The 16427-nt window shown below is 36.9% G+C and overlaps 1 protein-coding gene across 15 annotated transcripts in view; it reads left to right on the top strand.

Annotated features, from left to right (window-relative positions):
* Trip12 (thyroid hormone receptor interactor 12) overlaps window positions 1–16427 on the top strand; it is a 124741-nt gene that overhangs the window by 45468 nt on the left and 62846 nt on the right. For all 15 annotated transcript variants that reach the window (XM_087905007.1, XM_087905011.1, XM_087905006.1 and 12 more), the window contains 2 exons: window positions 9199–9304; window positions 12943–13079. In XM_087905007.1, the coding sequence (XP_087761133.1) occupies window positions 9199–9304; window positions 12943–13079 (243 nt within the window). The remainder of the gene's footprint in view (window positions 1–9198; window positions 9305–12942; window positions 13080–16427) is intronic.

Here is a 16427-nt window from a genome sequence, read left to right as displayed (position 1 = left end):
GATAATCAAATCTGGTCAGAAAGCAGTTGGTTGTCTTTTTTACAGACTTGCCATTATTGTGTAAATTGGTTCATCTTGACCTAAGATCCACCTCTGAGTGACAGCTCTCCCAACAATCTTGAACACTTAACTATTAGCACTATGAGGACTGATCGGTAAAGAGGAGTTCTCAAGCTCAGTGCCAGCTTGGTTTTTCTGTATATTCTCTCACCTAGGTGCACGGCAACATCAGCATAGGGTTTTGTCAGGTAATTCTGCAATTGTCTCTATTGTTTTTGGAGTTTTGTAGATCTTTCTTGACCATTGTGTAGGGAGATAACTAGACTCTTTTTAAAGGATTTTCCTTGATTTTCACAAAAAAATCTGTCAGTTTGTTGGAACATAAACAAATAGCTATTCTATTAAATATGCTTATTTGATCAGAAACTTGGAGTGTTCGCAGACTCATTGTACAGTGTTACTTCCTTAGTCTGTTACATGTGGTCAGTGCATTGCTTTCCCAGTCTCACTGCTTCCCCCCCCCCTCTTTCTTGTGCCTTCATGACTTTTGAATACATCAAAATTTACTGTTTTTCCCCCCACATTCACATGCGTAATTTGACTTAATTTGTTGTTGATTTTTTTTGTTTGTTTCCACATTCACAACCCTAATTAATGTTGCGAAGCTGACACCTGACATCTTGGTATGGGAAAAAGCATAAAGACCACTTTATGACCTAAGAGATGCTTCATAATGGATAGATTATTTATTTACAGATGTTTTCTTTCAGCTTTAACATGCAGTGAGAATGGGGAATGAGCTCACTCTAAGATTTGATTGACAAGAGCTTTGTGGTAAGGAATATTTTGACTTGAGGATGCTTGCGGATATTTGGGGGAAGCTGCTTGTTCGTTTTCTGGCCGCCCAACTCCCAAAATCTGTATTAATTACAGTACTGTTTGGCCAATAGCTTAATCATATTTCTGGCTAACTGTTATATCTTAAATTAATCAATTCCTACAAATCTGTTTATTGCTTCATGGCTGTGGCTTACCAACATGGTTCCGGTGCATCTGTTTCCTGCGGGTGACTACATGGCTTCTTTCTGACTCCTCATACTCTCTCTCTGTATCTCTTTTCAGCCTGGCTTTACTCTGTTAAGCCATTGACCGAAAGCAGCTTCTTTAGTTACCGATGACAATAAAACATACTCATAGCATACATCACCTCCCACATCACATGGAGGACTCATCTTTGTGTTTAAGTATTTAAGGAGATTCAGGGTATGCATTAATAGCTAGGAAGCTTTGAGACATCTTTCAGTAAACTTGTTTGATCAATTTTTTTGGGGGGGCTACTCTTTGGAGAAATGGGTCTTTTTTTTGACAGGGTTTCTCTGTAGCTTTAGAGCCTGTCCTGGAACTCAGGCAACCAAAAAACTCATTATGTACCAAGGATGAAGTGCAATGTCTGATTCTCCTTCCTGCTTCAGCCTTCCATGTGCTGGAATTAGCACACCAAGTATTACAGAGTTATTTGATCAATTGCTATTTCTTTGGGAAGCAAAGACCACTTTGGAAATGATATAATGCATTTATTCTGGGTAGTTGTATAGGAAGGGCATTTTCTAGTATATATTTCCTTCAAGTCTCATAGGCAGATGAACAAGTTCTTTTTGAGGTACTAGCATGTCAGAAGAGTAGTGAAACTTCTGCCTTAGTGATAGACATCCTTCAGTTCTGCTGCTTCCAAGCTGAACTAATAAGTAACTCCATGTAGACATGGGAAGAGTATCCCAGAAAGGATGGTATGTAATGATTTTTAGTGTGTACATTTTTGACATTTTACAGGTGTTTGTGTGTGAACAGGTATTCTTGCAAATTTATTTGTCATAAAGTGTAAAATCAGTGCTATAGTACTGGTTCATGTGATTTTTAAAAATACTTTATTTTTTATTTAATAGCCTATAGAGCATGTTGTTCTTGTTGCTGTGATAAAATAGTCTCAAAAATGCAGTTTAAGTAAGGGTTTATTTTGGCTCACTGGTATTATGGCAAGGGAGTAAAGGCTGCAGGAAAATAAAGCAACTGGTGAAATTCTGCCTACAAAACAATAAATATAGGTGCTTCATCTGTCTCCTTTTCCTGCAATTCAGAGCTCAAGCCCAAACTCACATTTTGGTTGGGTCTTTACCAACTAACCTTAGACAGACAGGTCTGTAGTTTGTCTGCTCTGGTCTTCTCTTCTTTTTTTTAAACTTTTTGTGGGCTTGCCACCCAAAAAAATACACAGAAAATTTTTCTTACTTAAGAATGCCCATCCATAGCTTGACTTTTTTCTAGCTAGCTTTTCTAACTTAAATTATCCTGTTTCTCTTTAACTATGTTTTGCCTTTGACCTTTTTACCCTTTCCTTATTCTATGTATCTTGCTTTCTTCCTTCTTACTCCAAGGTTGGCTGTGCGGCTGGGTGAGGCCTCTGGGGTCTTCCCTATCTGGAGCCTACATTTCTTCTATTTATTTTCTCTGCCTGCCAGCCCCACCTGTTTCTGCTGCCTAGCTATTAGCCATTCAGCTCTTTATTAGACCAATCAGGTGTTTTAGGCAGACAAATTGACACAGCTTTACAGAATTAAACAAAAGTAACATAAAAGAATGCAACACATCTTTTTATCACTAAACAAATATTTCACAATATAAACAAGTATATCGTAAATTAATATTCCACAGCACAGGCCTTTTTTCTTTAGTTACTCTCGATCTTGTCAAGAATATTAGCTATCACAAAGTATTTTGCTGGCTACCTTATTACTGTAACCCAATTTTTAAAGGAATAATTTCAGATGAGTTATTAATGTCAAGTTAATAAAAGGAATAGTTGATCATCAAACTAAGGATCTCAGAAACATTTAAAAGTTTAAAGGTCTCATTTCTCATTTGATTTGACTGTAGCTCTCATTTATTATTTAAAGTGAACACAATGTGCACATTGTTACTGACATAGTATTACTGGCTTATTCCCATCAATTATTCCCATGAATTTCATGTTCTGTTAGTGAGTTGATGCAGCTTATGGCCACTTTTGGAATTCTACAAAAATCAAGCAGATGAAGAGTCCTGAGAAAGCAATTGGAAGTGAACTTGCTTTGTGAGAACTCTTGTCTGTTTGATACATGGTGCTTTGCAGCCAACATAGAGGGAGGAAACTAAAATGAATTGAGCAGAACTGAGGAATTTAGAAATTAGCCTCTGGGTAAGCTTTTATATTATCATTCTTGTTGAGTTGGAAAGATAGGCTTATTTTTGTCCCTTTTGAGGTAGAAAACTTAAAATAAGGTTGGATGGTAGTAGGCCGTTAATCTTAACACTTGAGAGACAGAGGCAGGAAAGATCCCTGGGAGCTTGAGATTACGCTGGCTCACATAGTTCTGCACACAGGGACACAAACACATATATTGCAAGACAGTATTAATTTAATTTAATAATTGAAATGTGAAAAGATGCCAGGAAGGGCCACAGAGAGGGCTCAAAGTTTAGAACATTTGACACATAGCCTGATGACCTGAAGTTGGTCTTCAGACTCTGATGTAGCTGCGTTCTCCTGTAATCCATGCAGTCCTATAGTGAGACACATTCCTGTAGTTGACAGCTGAAAAAAATAGACCCCTACCTGAGAAACAAGTGAGAGGAGGAAGCCTGCTCCTCCGGTCGCCACATGCGGCTTCTCCTTTCCTCCAGAAACAAAATTTAAAAAGATACCAACACATATTTTGTTTGAAACTCTATAAAATGTTAAAAGCATTGCCGAGTTTGTTTTTAACACACAAGAACAGTTAAAATCTAAGTTACCTACGTGTTACTGTTAAAAACCAGTAGTCAGTTGTAGTTCGTCATATCTGTATACTCAGCACTGAGACATCTCAGTCAAACAGATCAAGTTGAAAATCTCAGTCAAATTTAAGGCCAGCCTGGGCTATGTATAGCAAATAGTTCCAAAAAAATAAAACACTCCTCAACAAAGCAAAACAAACCTACAGTATACTTATTGTCACATGCATTTTTATTAGTTATTTTGGCAGTTACTGAATGATGTGCCTTGATTGGTTATTTCTCCCTGTGGTTTGATTTTGATTTTTTTTTAATTTTTGCTCCCCCCCCCCCCCATGGTTTCTCTGTGTATCCTTGGCTAACCTAGAAATTGTTCTGTATCAGACTGGCTTTCAGCTTCCAATGATCCCCCTGCCTCTGCCTCCCTAGTGCTGGGATTAAAGGCGTGTGCCACCACTGCCTGGCTTGATCTTTTGTTGTCCTTATGGAAAATGAGGACAACCCCCAACATCCCTTTATTCCCAAATGGAACCTCAAACCAACCTGCACTATACCACTATGCTGTTAATCCTAAGACTTATGAGAAGTTTGTGTCTAACTTCACCCAACCTTCCACTTAAGATAAACTTTGTTTTCTGCTTATACTTGTTGTATTACATGAATATATAAATGTCTGCACTATATGAAGTAAATGTTTCATTTTAACCTGTTACTTCCCTGAATTTTATGCTTTTTTAATGTTGTTTCTTTACTTTTATTTGACCATATCACTTTCTTAATTCCATATTCCTCCATACTTCTCCATATGGGCTTCATACTTCTGTTTCATCCTGCTGAAGACAGGAGACCTCCAGATGTTGCTCTTTATGGCTGATTGTGTCCTGTCAGCTGTAGAGTGTGCTTCAGTCATTCATATTTTCCTGTTTTGTAGGCTTTTCTTATAGCTGGCCTCATGTTCATAGTTGTCCCGCCTCAGCCTCTTCAGAACTATTTTCTCAGATTTTAAATGGCTTGTATCTTAACCACTTTTATTTTTTAATACTATAACTACCTGTATGTCTTGGTAATTTGCTTTTATGTTAATTCAAGTACTATCTGTTACTTTGAAAGTAAAGCTATCTTATTTCTTTAGCATTTGTTTTCATTCCTTGTTAGATTGACCAACTGTCTTTGTTTCCCTGGATCTAGGACATTCACTTAGTTTGAACTTTGAGCCTAAATGTCAGGATTGTCCTAGAAAAACTCATTGCTAGTTGCCTGGTCCTTGTTTATTTTCTCTCTAGATTTCCTGTTTTTATTTATCTATTTATTTTGAATGGGTGGGTAGGGGGATTGCTTCTTAAATGAAACCTGACATTTTTGTCATTGGCTTTCTTTCATTCTGTTCTGGTAGCTTTCCCCTGCTTCATCTTCCAACCTGTTGATTTTTTTTTTCATCTTACCCCACATATTTACTATCTTATTTTCAAGAGATTGTGTTATGTTTCATTTTTTTTACATAGAATTCTGTATCTGGTTTATTGAGTTTTGTTTCTTGACTGCAGCAGTAGTTTTCCATGCTTGAATATTGTCTTTTTCTGACTTAAGTGCTTGCTTGTTTTGCTAGCGTTTGGATAGGTTTTGTTTGAAACTAGGAACTTTCTTTCAGTGTTTGGTGGTAGTAATTGCCTGCTTAGAGTCAAGTGTAAAGATAAAGCAGAAACCTAATTTCTAAGCTGTGAGTGCGAGTTGAGATTTACTGCCTAATGATTGGTTGGACTATTCTGTAATGAAATCTTATCTGTTACTATTTTTAGATTAGTTTTTTTTAGGTTGGTAAAATTCCACAGGGAAAGTTGGAAACTCATGTCTGAAAGTGAAGGTGTGTCAAACTTCTGAGAAACTTGAACTAAGAAGAGTCCTGGGGTGTGGCGTGGGAACATGACATATTTATTTGTAACTGGCTGCTTTAAACAAGAATTTCTATTACTTTCATGTTGTGAAGTATAACGTTCCTGTGTTTCCTGGGTCCAGAAAGTTGCCCAGCTTCACAATTGAAAATTATACAGGAACTCTGTAATCAGGATCTGGAAATCGGGTAGCTTCATAAACTTCTTATCATTTAATCTTTTGTTTTAACTTCAGAATTGCCCCAGAGGTTCTTGGCACCATCAGTTTCTGTGTCTTTAGTATATGTAGACTCAGCTCTAATTGGTGGTTGTCTCAATTTTCTGCCTTAGCATTTTGGAGTGCAGTGCCAATGTTTGCTTTTCACTTGGAAAACTGTCTTGTCGTGTCTCCCCCCCCCCCCCCCCCCCGGTTTCACTTTAGCTTTTGAGCCTGTCCTGGAACTAGCTCCTCGAACTCACAGAGATCCAACTGCTTCTGCCTCCAGAGTTTTGGGATTTTTTTTTTTTTTCTGGGTGTGGGTGTGGGTTCAAGACAGGGTTTCTCTGTGTTGCTTTAGAGCCAGTCCTGGAACTAGCTCTTGTAGACCAGGCTGGCCTCGAACTCACAGAAATCCACCTGCCTCTGCCTCCCGAGTGCTAAAGGTGTGCACCACCACCACCCGGTTTAGCTCTTTATTCTTAACCACCTTTGTGGATTTATGTATGAGATTTGTTTGTGGTAGGGGGAGTTTGAGACAGGGTTTCTCTATACCCTGAAAGTCAGATGTTTCTTTTAATGGACATTTTAGTCACATTTTGTGAAGGGGTAGAATTCAGTGCATGTTTTTTAGTCTTTTTTTTTTTTAATTCAGAAAGCAGTTTTTCTTTTTCCATGCACGTGCAAATACTTTTTCTGTTTTTCATGGCACTAGGCATTTTTTTTTCTTTTTTTCTTTTTTTTTTTTTTTGGGAGGGGCCTGATGAGACAGGGTTTCTCTGTGTAACAGCCCTGGCTTTGTAGACTAGGCTGACCTGGAACTCAGTTCTACCTATCTCTGCCTCCCAAGTGCTGGAAATAAAGGTGTATACCATTATTACTCTGCAGGCTTCTCTTCTTTCTGCTACTATTACTTACCACCATCACTGTCATGTTATATAGAAAGATATACACATGGCATGACGTTATTAGTATCCTTATCAGTTTTTTTTCCCCAAATACTGTTTTTTCTGTTTGGTTTTTCAAGACAGTGTTTCTCTGTGTAGCCCTGGCTGTCCTGGAACTCACTTACATAGAAAGGGTTGGATTTAAACTCAGAGATCAATCTGCCTCTGCCTCCCTTAATCACAGATTAAAGGTGTACACCACCACCTCCTGGCTCTTAACAGATTTTTAAGTGATTTATTGTAAGTGAAAGTTGTTTTGCTTTTTTTTTTTCCTTCTTGTGTATATTTTGTATATCTATCATCCCCTTTCCTTCGATCTTGAGTGGTTTTGGTTGCTTGAGACAGAGCCTTGTGTAACTCAGACTAGGTTTGAAGTTACTGTGTTGTGGAGGTAACATTGAAATAAATTTCTCTCTCTTCTCTAAGATAGAGAGACTCATGCAACCCAGGCTAATCTTGAACATAATCCTCTCATTTCCAACCTCAAGTGCAAAATGTATAGTATGTTTCCTAAGTGGCTGGATTTTTAAAAAAATATTGCCTAATATGTTGTCAGTCTTTTTGGAGTATGCACTTCTGTTGTGTCTCTTGTGACCAAAGTGTATGTCAAGACAACGGCTTAGTAGAGTTGAAAGCACAGGTGTGTGATTACATCAAGAAATTGGGTTGAAAATTAACCTAAAACCAAATGGAGATTTCAAGAATTCTTAAGCTAGTCTTTATTTATTAATTACATTATAATGCTCTGATTCTTTTCCATTCATTTTAACTGTCTAATTATTCTTTCAGAAGTTATAGAAGTAAAATACTCCCTGAATGTTTAGTTTATAGTAAGTGTCACTCTGGTCGTTGGATTTGTCTTTAGAGTCTGATTTTGTTTGAATACTCACTCATCAATTTTCCCAATTATATAAAGATGATCTCTACTTAAATGAGCAGCAGTTTTAATTAACTTAATGAAAAAGATGGAGATACCTAATATGCCATTTAAAAAAAAATTATCTGTATGTTTGAGTGTATGTAAGTGTGCAAGAAGCGTGTGAGCATGGTCTGTGGAGGTTTGAAGAAGGCATACCTAGATCTGGAGATAGAGGTGGTTGCCTTCTGTGTGTGAGTGCTGGGAACTGAATCTGGATTGTTAGCAAGAACAGTAAGCTTTCTTAATTGCTGAGTCATCTCTCTCTTGTCCCATATATCTTGAATTATTTTTTCAACTCATTCTCTCCCAGTCCTCTTCTTGGTGCTTTAAGAACTCAAAAGTACCAGGCCAGGTAGTGGTAGTGCACTTTAATCTCAGCAGTGGGAGACAAAGAAAGCATCAGACCAGTTAGGGCTACATGAGATTCTGTCTTTGTCCTCTCCCCCACCCTGTAACGAATTTTCACCTTAAAAAGATATACCCAAAACTTAAAACTTAATGGCAAAATAGAAGTAATTGAGACCAAACATATACTTGTTCCCTGAAAAGTTTGTATTCATTTAACATGGTTGGTCTAGTAGTATTCAGAGAACTTTAGTATTCAGAGTATTGACTTTGGAGTCTTTTCACTATTGAAGTTGTTTCATTAAATAGAGCCTACTGCCCAGTATACTGTCATACATGGTACCATTGTTTATGGTGAAGAGGAGGGTGTATATGTAGATTGTTTCTTCATTTAAAAATAACAAGCTTTTGGTTATTAGAACTTTAGTAGCAACTATCACACTAAAGGCATTAGGTGGCTTTCAGAATAATTGTAAACTGTGCTGGGTTGATTTCTTTCTAATTGTGTTTTAAAAATTGGTCATTCCACTAATCTTTAGTTTCGGCTCATGGCATAAATTAAATAATGAAATATTGTCTTGCATACTGTGTTCTTTTTGATTAGCCTTATGTAAAGTAGCCAAAATGGATCAAGGGGTAGTGTAAAATTAATGAGAGTAAATTTTTCCTTTTCCTTCCTTATTTATTTATTTATTTGGTTTTTCAAGACAGGATTCTCTGTGTAACAACCCTAGCTGTCCTGAAACTAGTTCTGTAGACCAGGCTGGCTTTGAACTCATAAAAATTAACCTGCCTCTGCCTCCTGAGTGCTGGGATTAAAGGCGTGCGGCACCACCACCCAGTTAAATTGAATTCTTTAAGTCCAGAGTATATATCAGGGAAATCTCAGGAGCTAGAGGGTAGAGGACCCAGGAAAGACAGGACTGCTACTGTGAGACTTGTGTTGTGATCTTCCTAAAAGATCACAAAAAGAGCTGGTAGGTTTTTTCTTTTCTTTTCTTTTTTTTTTCTTTTCTTTTCTTTTTTTTAGCATGGGTTTCTGGATAGTTGATTCATGATAACTTAGAAAATTCAACTTTTCTATTTCTCATGTAGGTTTAAGAAAGTCTACCAAGAAGCGCAGTGAGTCCCCACCTGCTGAGCTCCCCAGTTTGAGGAGGAGCACACGTCAAAAGACCACGGGCTCCTGTGCTAGTACCAGGTAATTTGAATTTTTGAGCTTACAGTTTTTATTTACCTTCTTTTGCATGAGTGTTTCAACTTTGTTTCAGTCTTTCTGTACTTATTAAAATTACCAACTAATTTTTCCTTCCCTTACTCCAAATTGTCTCCATTTCCTCTCCCTCCTTCCGTTCCCTTCCATTGCTGTGGTAGGGTCTTGGTTGTGACCAAGGTAACCTGGGACTTAATATTTGCTTGCCTCAGTCTCTTTATGTTATGGACTCACAGGAGTATGCTACCACACCTAGCTCAGTAATATATAGAATGTAATTTACATATTAAATAAAAGCAATGGAATAACTTGACAACCTTATGCAAAATTTTTAAATTCTATTTTTCTATATAGTTGTTTATTTTTTTAAGTGTGTGTGTGTGTGTGTGTGTGTGTGTATAGCCCTGGCTGTCTTGGAACTTGCTCTGTAAGCCAGGGTGGCTTCAAACTCAGAGATCTACCTTCCTCTGGAGTGCTGGGATTAATGGCATGTGCCACCATGCCTGTCCAAAAAACCAACCAAACAAAAATAAACACAAAGAAAAGGCAACCAATAGCAACTACAAAAACCAGTTTTTTCTAAGTGAGTCAGTGCAGTAAACATACTCAGTCATTCTAGTCATGTCTAATTGCAATAATTGTCAATAGAACTAGAGTGAAAACTCAGCCAAGTGTGGTTGGGCTGAGAATCCTCTAGGACTTCAAGGAAGAGGCAAATAGATCTCTTGAGTTTGAAGCCTGATTGGTCTACATAGCTAGTTCTAGGTAAGGCAGCAAGGGCTGCATAGTGAGATCCTATCCCATAACAAACGAATAAAAAACATCAAAATGAAAGCCCAACTTATAATGCCTCGAAGGAGTTGTACAAACCATGTTATTTTTTGACACATATTTTTTCTCTTTTGTAAACAACATTTTTACAGTTATTACCAGTATTTAGACCTTAGGTTGAGCTGGATTTAATGTCACCTCCTGGCACTCTGGTGGCAAAGGCAGGCAAAATTCTACTAGTTAAAGGCAAACCTGGTCTATGTAGTAAATTCCAGGCCAGCCAAGACTATATAGTGAGTTGCTGGCTGGGGAAAAAATGCACAGTTCTACAAATGAATTTCCAGTGACTCTTTTGTGCAGATCAGATTCGTTTAAAGAAAGGTGGACTTTCATTGTGATGTGATTGAACTGAAAGGGTGCCTGCTTTAATGGCTGTATCACTAGGTGTGGTGGCACACACCTTGTTTTTCATCCCAGCACTTGGGAGGCAGAGGCAGGTGTATCTCTGAGTTCGAGGCCAGTCTGTTCTACAGAGTTCCAGAAAAGCCGGGGCTATTAAACAGAGAAATTCTTTCCTGACATTCTTTCCGCCCCACCCCCCCACCCTTGCCAACATAAGAGGAGAGAGAACAATTTTGAACAATCATGTGCATGCTAGGAACTTTGAGACAAGGTTTCACTATATAGCACTGACTGGGATTAAAGGTACATGCCAAATAAAGCTTTATTTTAGTGCCAAATATCAACTTTTCCCTTTTTCTTTCTTTCTTTCTTTCTTTCTTTCTTTCTTTCTTTCTTTCTTCCTTCCTTCCTTCCTTCCTTCCTTCCTTCCTTCCTTCCTTCCTTCCTTCCTTCCTTCCTTCCTTTCTTTCTTTTTTTTTATTTTTATTTTTTTTTTTAAACCAGGTTTCTCTGTAGCTTTGGAGCCTGTCCTGGAACTAGCTCTTGTAGTCCAGGCTGGCCTGGAATTAACAGAGATTCATTAGCCTATGCCACTGAGTGCTGGGATTAAAGGCGTGTGCCACCACCACCCGACTAACTCTTCCTCTTTTAAATGTAGTTTCTTCTAGAAAATGCAGTAAAAATAGTAATGGGCCACTGATTATTAGACTGACTTATTTCTGTTCAGATTTAAGTAGGCAGTCAAATTTTTGAATGACATATGGTTATTTCCTAAGACAAACAGTTTTGATCAGCTTTCAGTGTTTAATGATGAAATGAGGAGACAATTTGACTTTTTCTTTCTTTTTTTTTAAAAATGAGACAGGTTTTCTCTATATAGCCCTGGGGGTACTGGAATTCACTGTGTAGTCCAGGCTGACCTCAAATCCAAAGATCTCTCTGAGTGCTAGGATTAAACATTTGTGCCACAGTGCCCAGATAGAATATGAATTCTTCATAGCCTGAGAATAAAAAAACCTCTGTTTTCTGTCCTTCACACACATTTTTTCCATATGGCTTTTAAAGTATCTAGAACTAGTGTAACTGACTGCATTTGAGGTTTCTTATTAATACCTTTGAGGGCTTGTGAGAAAATAATTCTGAGTTCTACAGAGCTTTAGTCACATTTTGGGCCAAGTTTTCAACTTTATAAAAAAATTTGAAAAAATCATTTTCTAAAATAATCTTTATGTTTATTGATAATGTGGAGGTGCTTTTAGGGGTCTTGAGCTGGAGTTAGAGGCAATTGTGAGCTTCCCTATGTAGATTCTGGGAGCTCAGAATTGATCTCTGATCATCTAGAAGAGATATATACTCCCTTAACTGTACATCTCTGCAGTACTCCCTCTACCTTTAAGTCTTACCAAAGGGTTATAGTTTGAATTTGCTGCATGTAAAGTCATATAGATTACTTAGTGTTAATATAATTTTATTTTTTGTTTCATTGCACCCTTTTGTTACACATGGCCTTGTGATCAGTGCATGTAAAATTTCGGTATACATGGTCATGTTGTGCACAAGCCGTTCAGCAGACTTGCATTAGATAGTCTTGGTCTACAACCTTTTATGAATTTTTAAGGTTTTAAATTTTTTATGCTTTGGTGACCTAATGAGCTTTTGGGAGTCTTTCAGAGAAACAGCCTTTGAGTATCTTGTATATACAGAGTGTTTCGCCTAGAGTATTCTGAAAATTACATGTTGAATGTATTGAAATCTGATTTGCAGCTTGGTACTAAGTTCGGTTTCAATGATTTCTTTACTTTTGAAGGAAAGATTAGTTAAGCCCACTCCTGTTTAGAGTTGGCTAAAAATAAGCTCAATTACTCAGGTGAATTGAGAGCTTCATTTTCATGCTCACTGAACCAATTCTCTTTGTGTTACTCGACACTATCAGGTTGCACACAGTCTGTCCTTAAAACAAACTTTCTCAAAGTCGTATATGTTGTTCATAAGTATTAAACCCCTAACAGTTTTGTGTTGTTAAGATATTTGATTTAGATGATTTAGGTAGTCTGATATAAGAGTATGGGCATGATGTCTCTGTTCTTTTGATCCTACTATTGTTGCTGTCATTCTGTAATTCATTGTCTGTTTGGAAGTGAGTTTGTATTTTAAATGTGTAGATTTTTTTTCCTCCTCCAGGAAGATCCACTTTTCCATTTAGCTGGAAGTTTAAAATCATGTCTGTCTGTAAAGATGACAATAGCTCCAGTAACAAAAGCATGTACTGTGTGAGCTATAACTTGGAAGAATTTCAGAAATACAAAGTCTCAGTGATTTTCTATAAATAACAGTTTTTATTTAAAAGAGAGAAGAAACCGGCTTTGTGCTGTGTGAATTTGAGCTTTGTGTTGTCTATACATTGCTCCTCGTGCCTTGGTAATGCTGACTGTGATGACATTTCTCTGTTGCAGTCGGCGAGGCTCTGGCCTGGGCAAGAGAGGAGCAGCTGAGGCCCGGCGGCAAGAGAAAATGGCAGACCCAGAAAGCAACCAGGAGACAGTAAATTCCTCAGCTGCCCGGACAGATGAAGCTCCCCAAGGAGCAGCAGGTAGACTGGCACTTCTTAGTTCTGAGACATTTTCTTTCGTCTTAAAAAATTTATATTTGGATGGATTTTTCTTAATTTATAAGTAAGATAAAGGAGGGAACAGAATTGCCATAGATGTTACCATGAAATACTCCCCCCGCTATTTTGTTGTACACAGTAGATTGGGTGTTTTGATTAGTAGATTCATTGTTATGATTTAAATTATCATCCAGCTCATACATTTACTAGTTACATTCAGAGGGTTTTATACAAAGGTGTTAAATTTTCCATTTAAGGTTTTTATATATGGATCAATATATATGATGAGTCGACTAACAATTGTTTCAGTGAATTTAATTTTATAATAAAAATGTAAGGATGCACTTTAAATTGTTTTGTAAGCATATGACTCTTAACTTAGTATTTTGTAAGCCCTTAAAAATTTATTTTGTTCTGAAGATACTGTAATAGTATTTAGATTTCTATGGGCTTTTAAATTTTTTTTCTTGATAATCTTTGGGTGTCGTTCCTCCCCTGCCAAGAAAAAAAGAGTGCATTTTTTTAGCTTTAAGTATCTGTTACCATTACCAAAATCGTGGTAAGTGAATTTTAAAACCTAGTGTAAAATTTTTCTTTCAAAACAGAATTAACACTGTAATTCTTCGATTATGAGTGTGTATGTGTTTCTACAATCATGCTACATCAAATTTAGTTTCAAAGCATATACAAACTTTTTAAAAAAGTTTTTATGTAGTGTGATTTGATATTAGACTATACAGTAGTTTTCTTTATGCCTGTGGTTGGTAATAAATTAGTTTGCTGGAAAGGTCTGGTTACTCATGGTTACTATACTCTGCTTAGCTAGGCTTATTTTGAAGTCATTACTGTATCTAAATTAAGAAAAATTATACAGTGAATTTGTAGCATCTCTTCTATTGGGGATTAAATTTTAAAGATTCCCCTCTGTTTTTCTAACTAGTTAATTGGTAAATATTTGGAAGAATACAAGCTATATCACTTGCAGGCTCATTCAGGCTGTTGATAATAACAGAGCCTTTCCTTTTCAGTGTTGAACATCACTTCCTATTCTTTTGTTATTTATTTTAAGTCAGAATATTCAAGTATGAGGTCAGTTATCAAATGAGTGACAGAAATGAACTTTCTGAATTCATTGTTAGAGTTTACTGTTAATTTTATAATTGTAACACCTGTTCACTCTGAAGATGTGGCTTTAAACATCCCCCCACATAATCCCATTGACTATTCTAAACAACCTGCTGAGGTGTGAGTTCTGTTTCTGCCATTTTATAAACAAGGGAAAACTGAGGCACACATTGGTTAAGCTTTCCTAGAGTTCTAAGCTAAGATGTATGATGCTTCAATCCAGGTCATAGAAACAAAGTACAGCTGCCTTCTCTCCCTAGGGGTTAGAAGAGTTTAATTTATGTGCATACATTTCAAGGCTAGAAAGGAGAAGGGTAGATTGATTTGGTCTTTGATACATTATCTAAGAGGATAAATGCTTCAAGTGACTGTAGTGTGTTTTATTGTCATTTACATTTGAAATCACTGTGATAGAGGGCGCCTCCCCTGTCTTTTTTTGATGAAATATTCACATGGATGTTGACTGCTGTTAGAGTAGCATTGAGTTTAGTAATTTATGCATAGCAGATTTTCCTCTGGCTTGAGGTAAAATACTTCTGGGAAAATTCTACTTTAGTTTTTCTATGCATAAAATACAAACCAAAATTGACACATTTGGGGTGATTTGAACTACTTTTTGATGTCTGTCTTTTGAACAGTGGTTCTGTAGTTGGCAAGGGAAAATAGGCAGTGTCTTGGTATTCACTTTTTATATCAAGACTTCATAACTTCAAGAAATGGTCAGGGTCATATCCTAGAAAGCATTATTTTTGTTGTTTTTAAGACAGAGTCTCTACCTGGCTTTCTGCTTATGTCCAGTTTTTATTTTCCTTTATTCTGTCATTGATGCCTTAAGACAGGAAACCTTAACCTTAAGACACCAGATAGAGTGGTTGGGTGTTTTATATTGTGGTGCTTTTGGTTTTATTTTGTTTTGAAATTAAAACTATATAAAAATTAAACATAAACAGTCCTATAAACAGCAAAAGATAGGTTCTTACTATGTACTTCTGACTGACCTGGTGTCACTGGCTTCCAACTCACAGAGCTTGCCTTGTTTTTTCTTCTAAGTGCAGGGATTAAAGGTGTAAGCTACCATGCCCAGCACACAGTTTCTTTTCTTTCTTTTTTTTTCTTTGATTTTTTGAGACAGGGTTTCTTTTTTTAGCAGCCCTAGTTGTCCTAGAATTAGAGCAGGCTTGTCTTGAACTCACAAAGATCCTCCTGCCTCTGCTTCCTGAGTGCTAGAATTAAGGCCTGCACCACCACCACCATTTTTAATGCTTTCTCTTTCCGATTACTTTGGTTATGAATAAAGTTTTTGGGTTTGACTAATGAATTTTTGAGTTAACAGCTCTTATTTTTTTTTTAAAAAGGACAGCTATTTTTAATAAAGTTAGCTTAAAGGCTAGATTAATCTGAATGTTTAATTATGTACAACAGTATGTAAAGGGAACTTCATATCATTGAATAATTGTGTCAGACTTGGGAAGAGCTACCATGGTCTGGGGGTAACTCAGTGACTAAGAGCTGTTGCTGCAGAAGCAGGAAAGTATAAGTTAAGATTTTTTAGTACCTCTTTAAAAAGCTGGACTTGGCCTCTTGTGTTTACAGTATTGTAACCCCAGTGTTGGCCTAAGCCAGCAGATAGAGACACTGTTTCAGGAGTAAACCTGGTACCCATAGATGGATAAACCTGATGTCTTCCCTTGGCCTCTACACACTAAGGGCTGGCAAAAAGTCCAGTTTCTTCATTTTGAATGATAGCAAATTTGACACTATTGGCAACTTAACCTTTTGAAAAAGAAAAGTACCTATCCTTTTTATAGAGTGGTTTTGGGAGGAAGGTCACACTATTAGAGTTCCACTGTAATAGAATCCTTTTGGCCTATTACTGTTATTGAGAATAAGACCTAAGGCCTGACTTATATTAGTCAGGCCAAGTCTTTTGTCGCTAAATGGGGCTCCTAATTATGTTTCAAAAGTTGCATTTCTTAGTTAACATCTTTGTCAAAATATAGTTTGATGTGTTTATTATGAAATGTATCAGAAATATAGACATCTTTCAATGATTGTAGATTCTTGGACATTTTATGTTTAATTTTGCTTGCTTTCCCATACTTAAAAAAGCCACTTGAACAGGCTGGGTCTTAATTAGTACCTAAAATATTATTACTTGTTGATAGGGCTCGGTACAATGATTGTAACTGAATTAAAATTTCCAGC

Source organism: Myodes glareolus, chromosome 1, assembly GCF_982192425.1.
Source record: "Myodes glareolus chromosome 1, mMyoGla1.1, whole genome shotgun sequence".
NCBI classification, from domain to species: domain Eukaryota; kingdom Metazoa; phylum Chordata; class Mammalia; order Rodentia; family Cricetidae; genus Myodes; species Myodes glareolus.
This window is presented reverse-complemented; position numbering and strand designations above follow the sequence as displayed.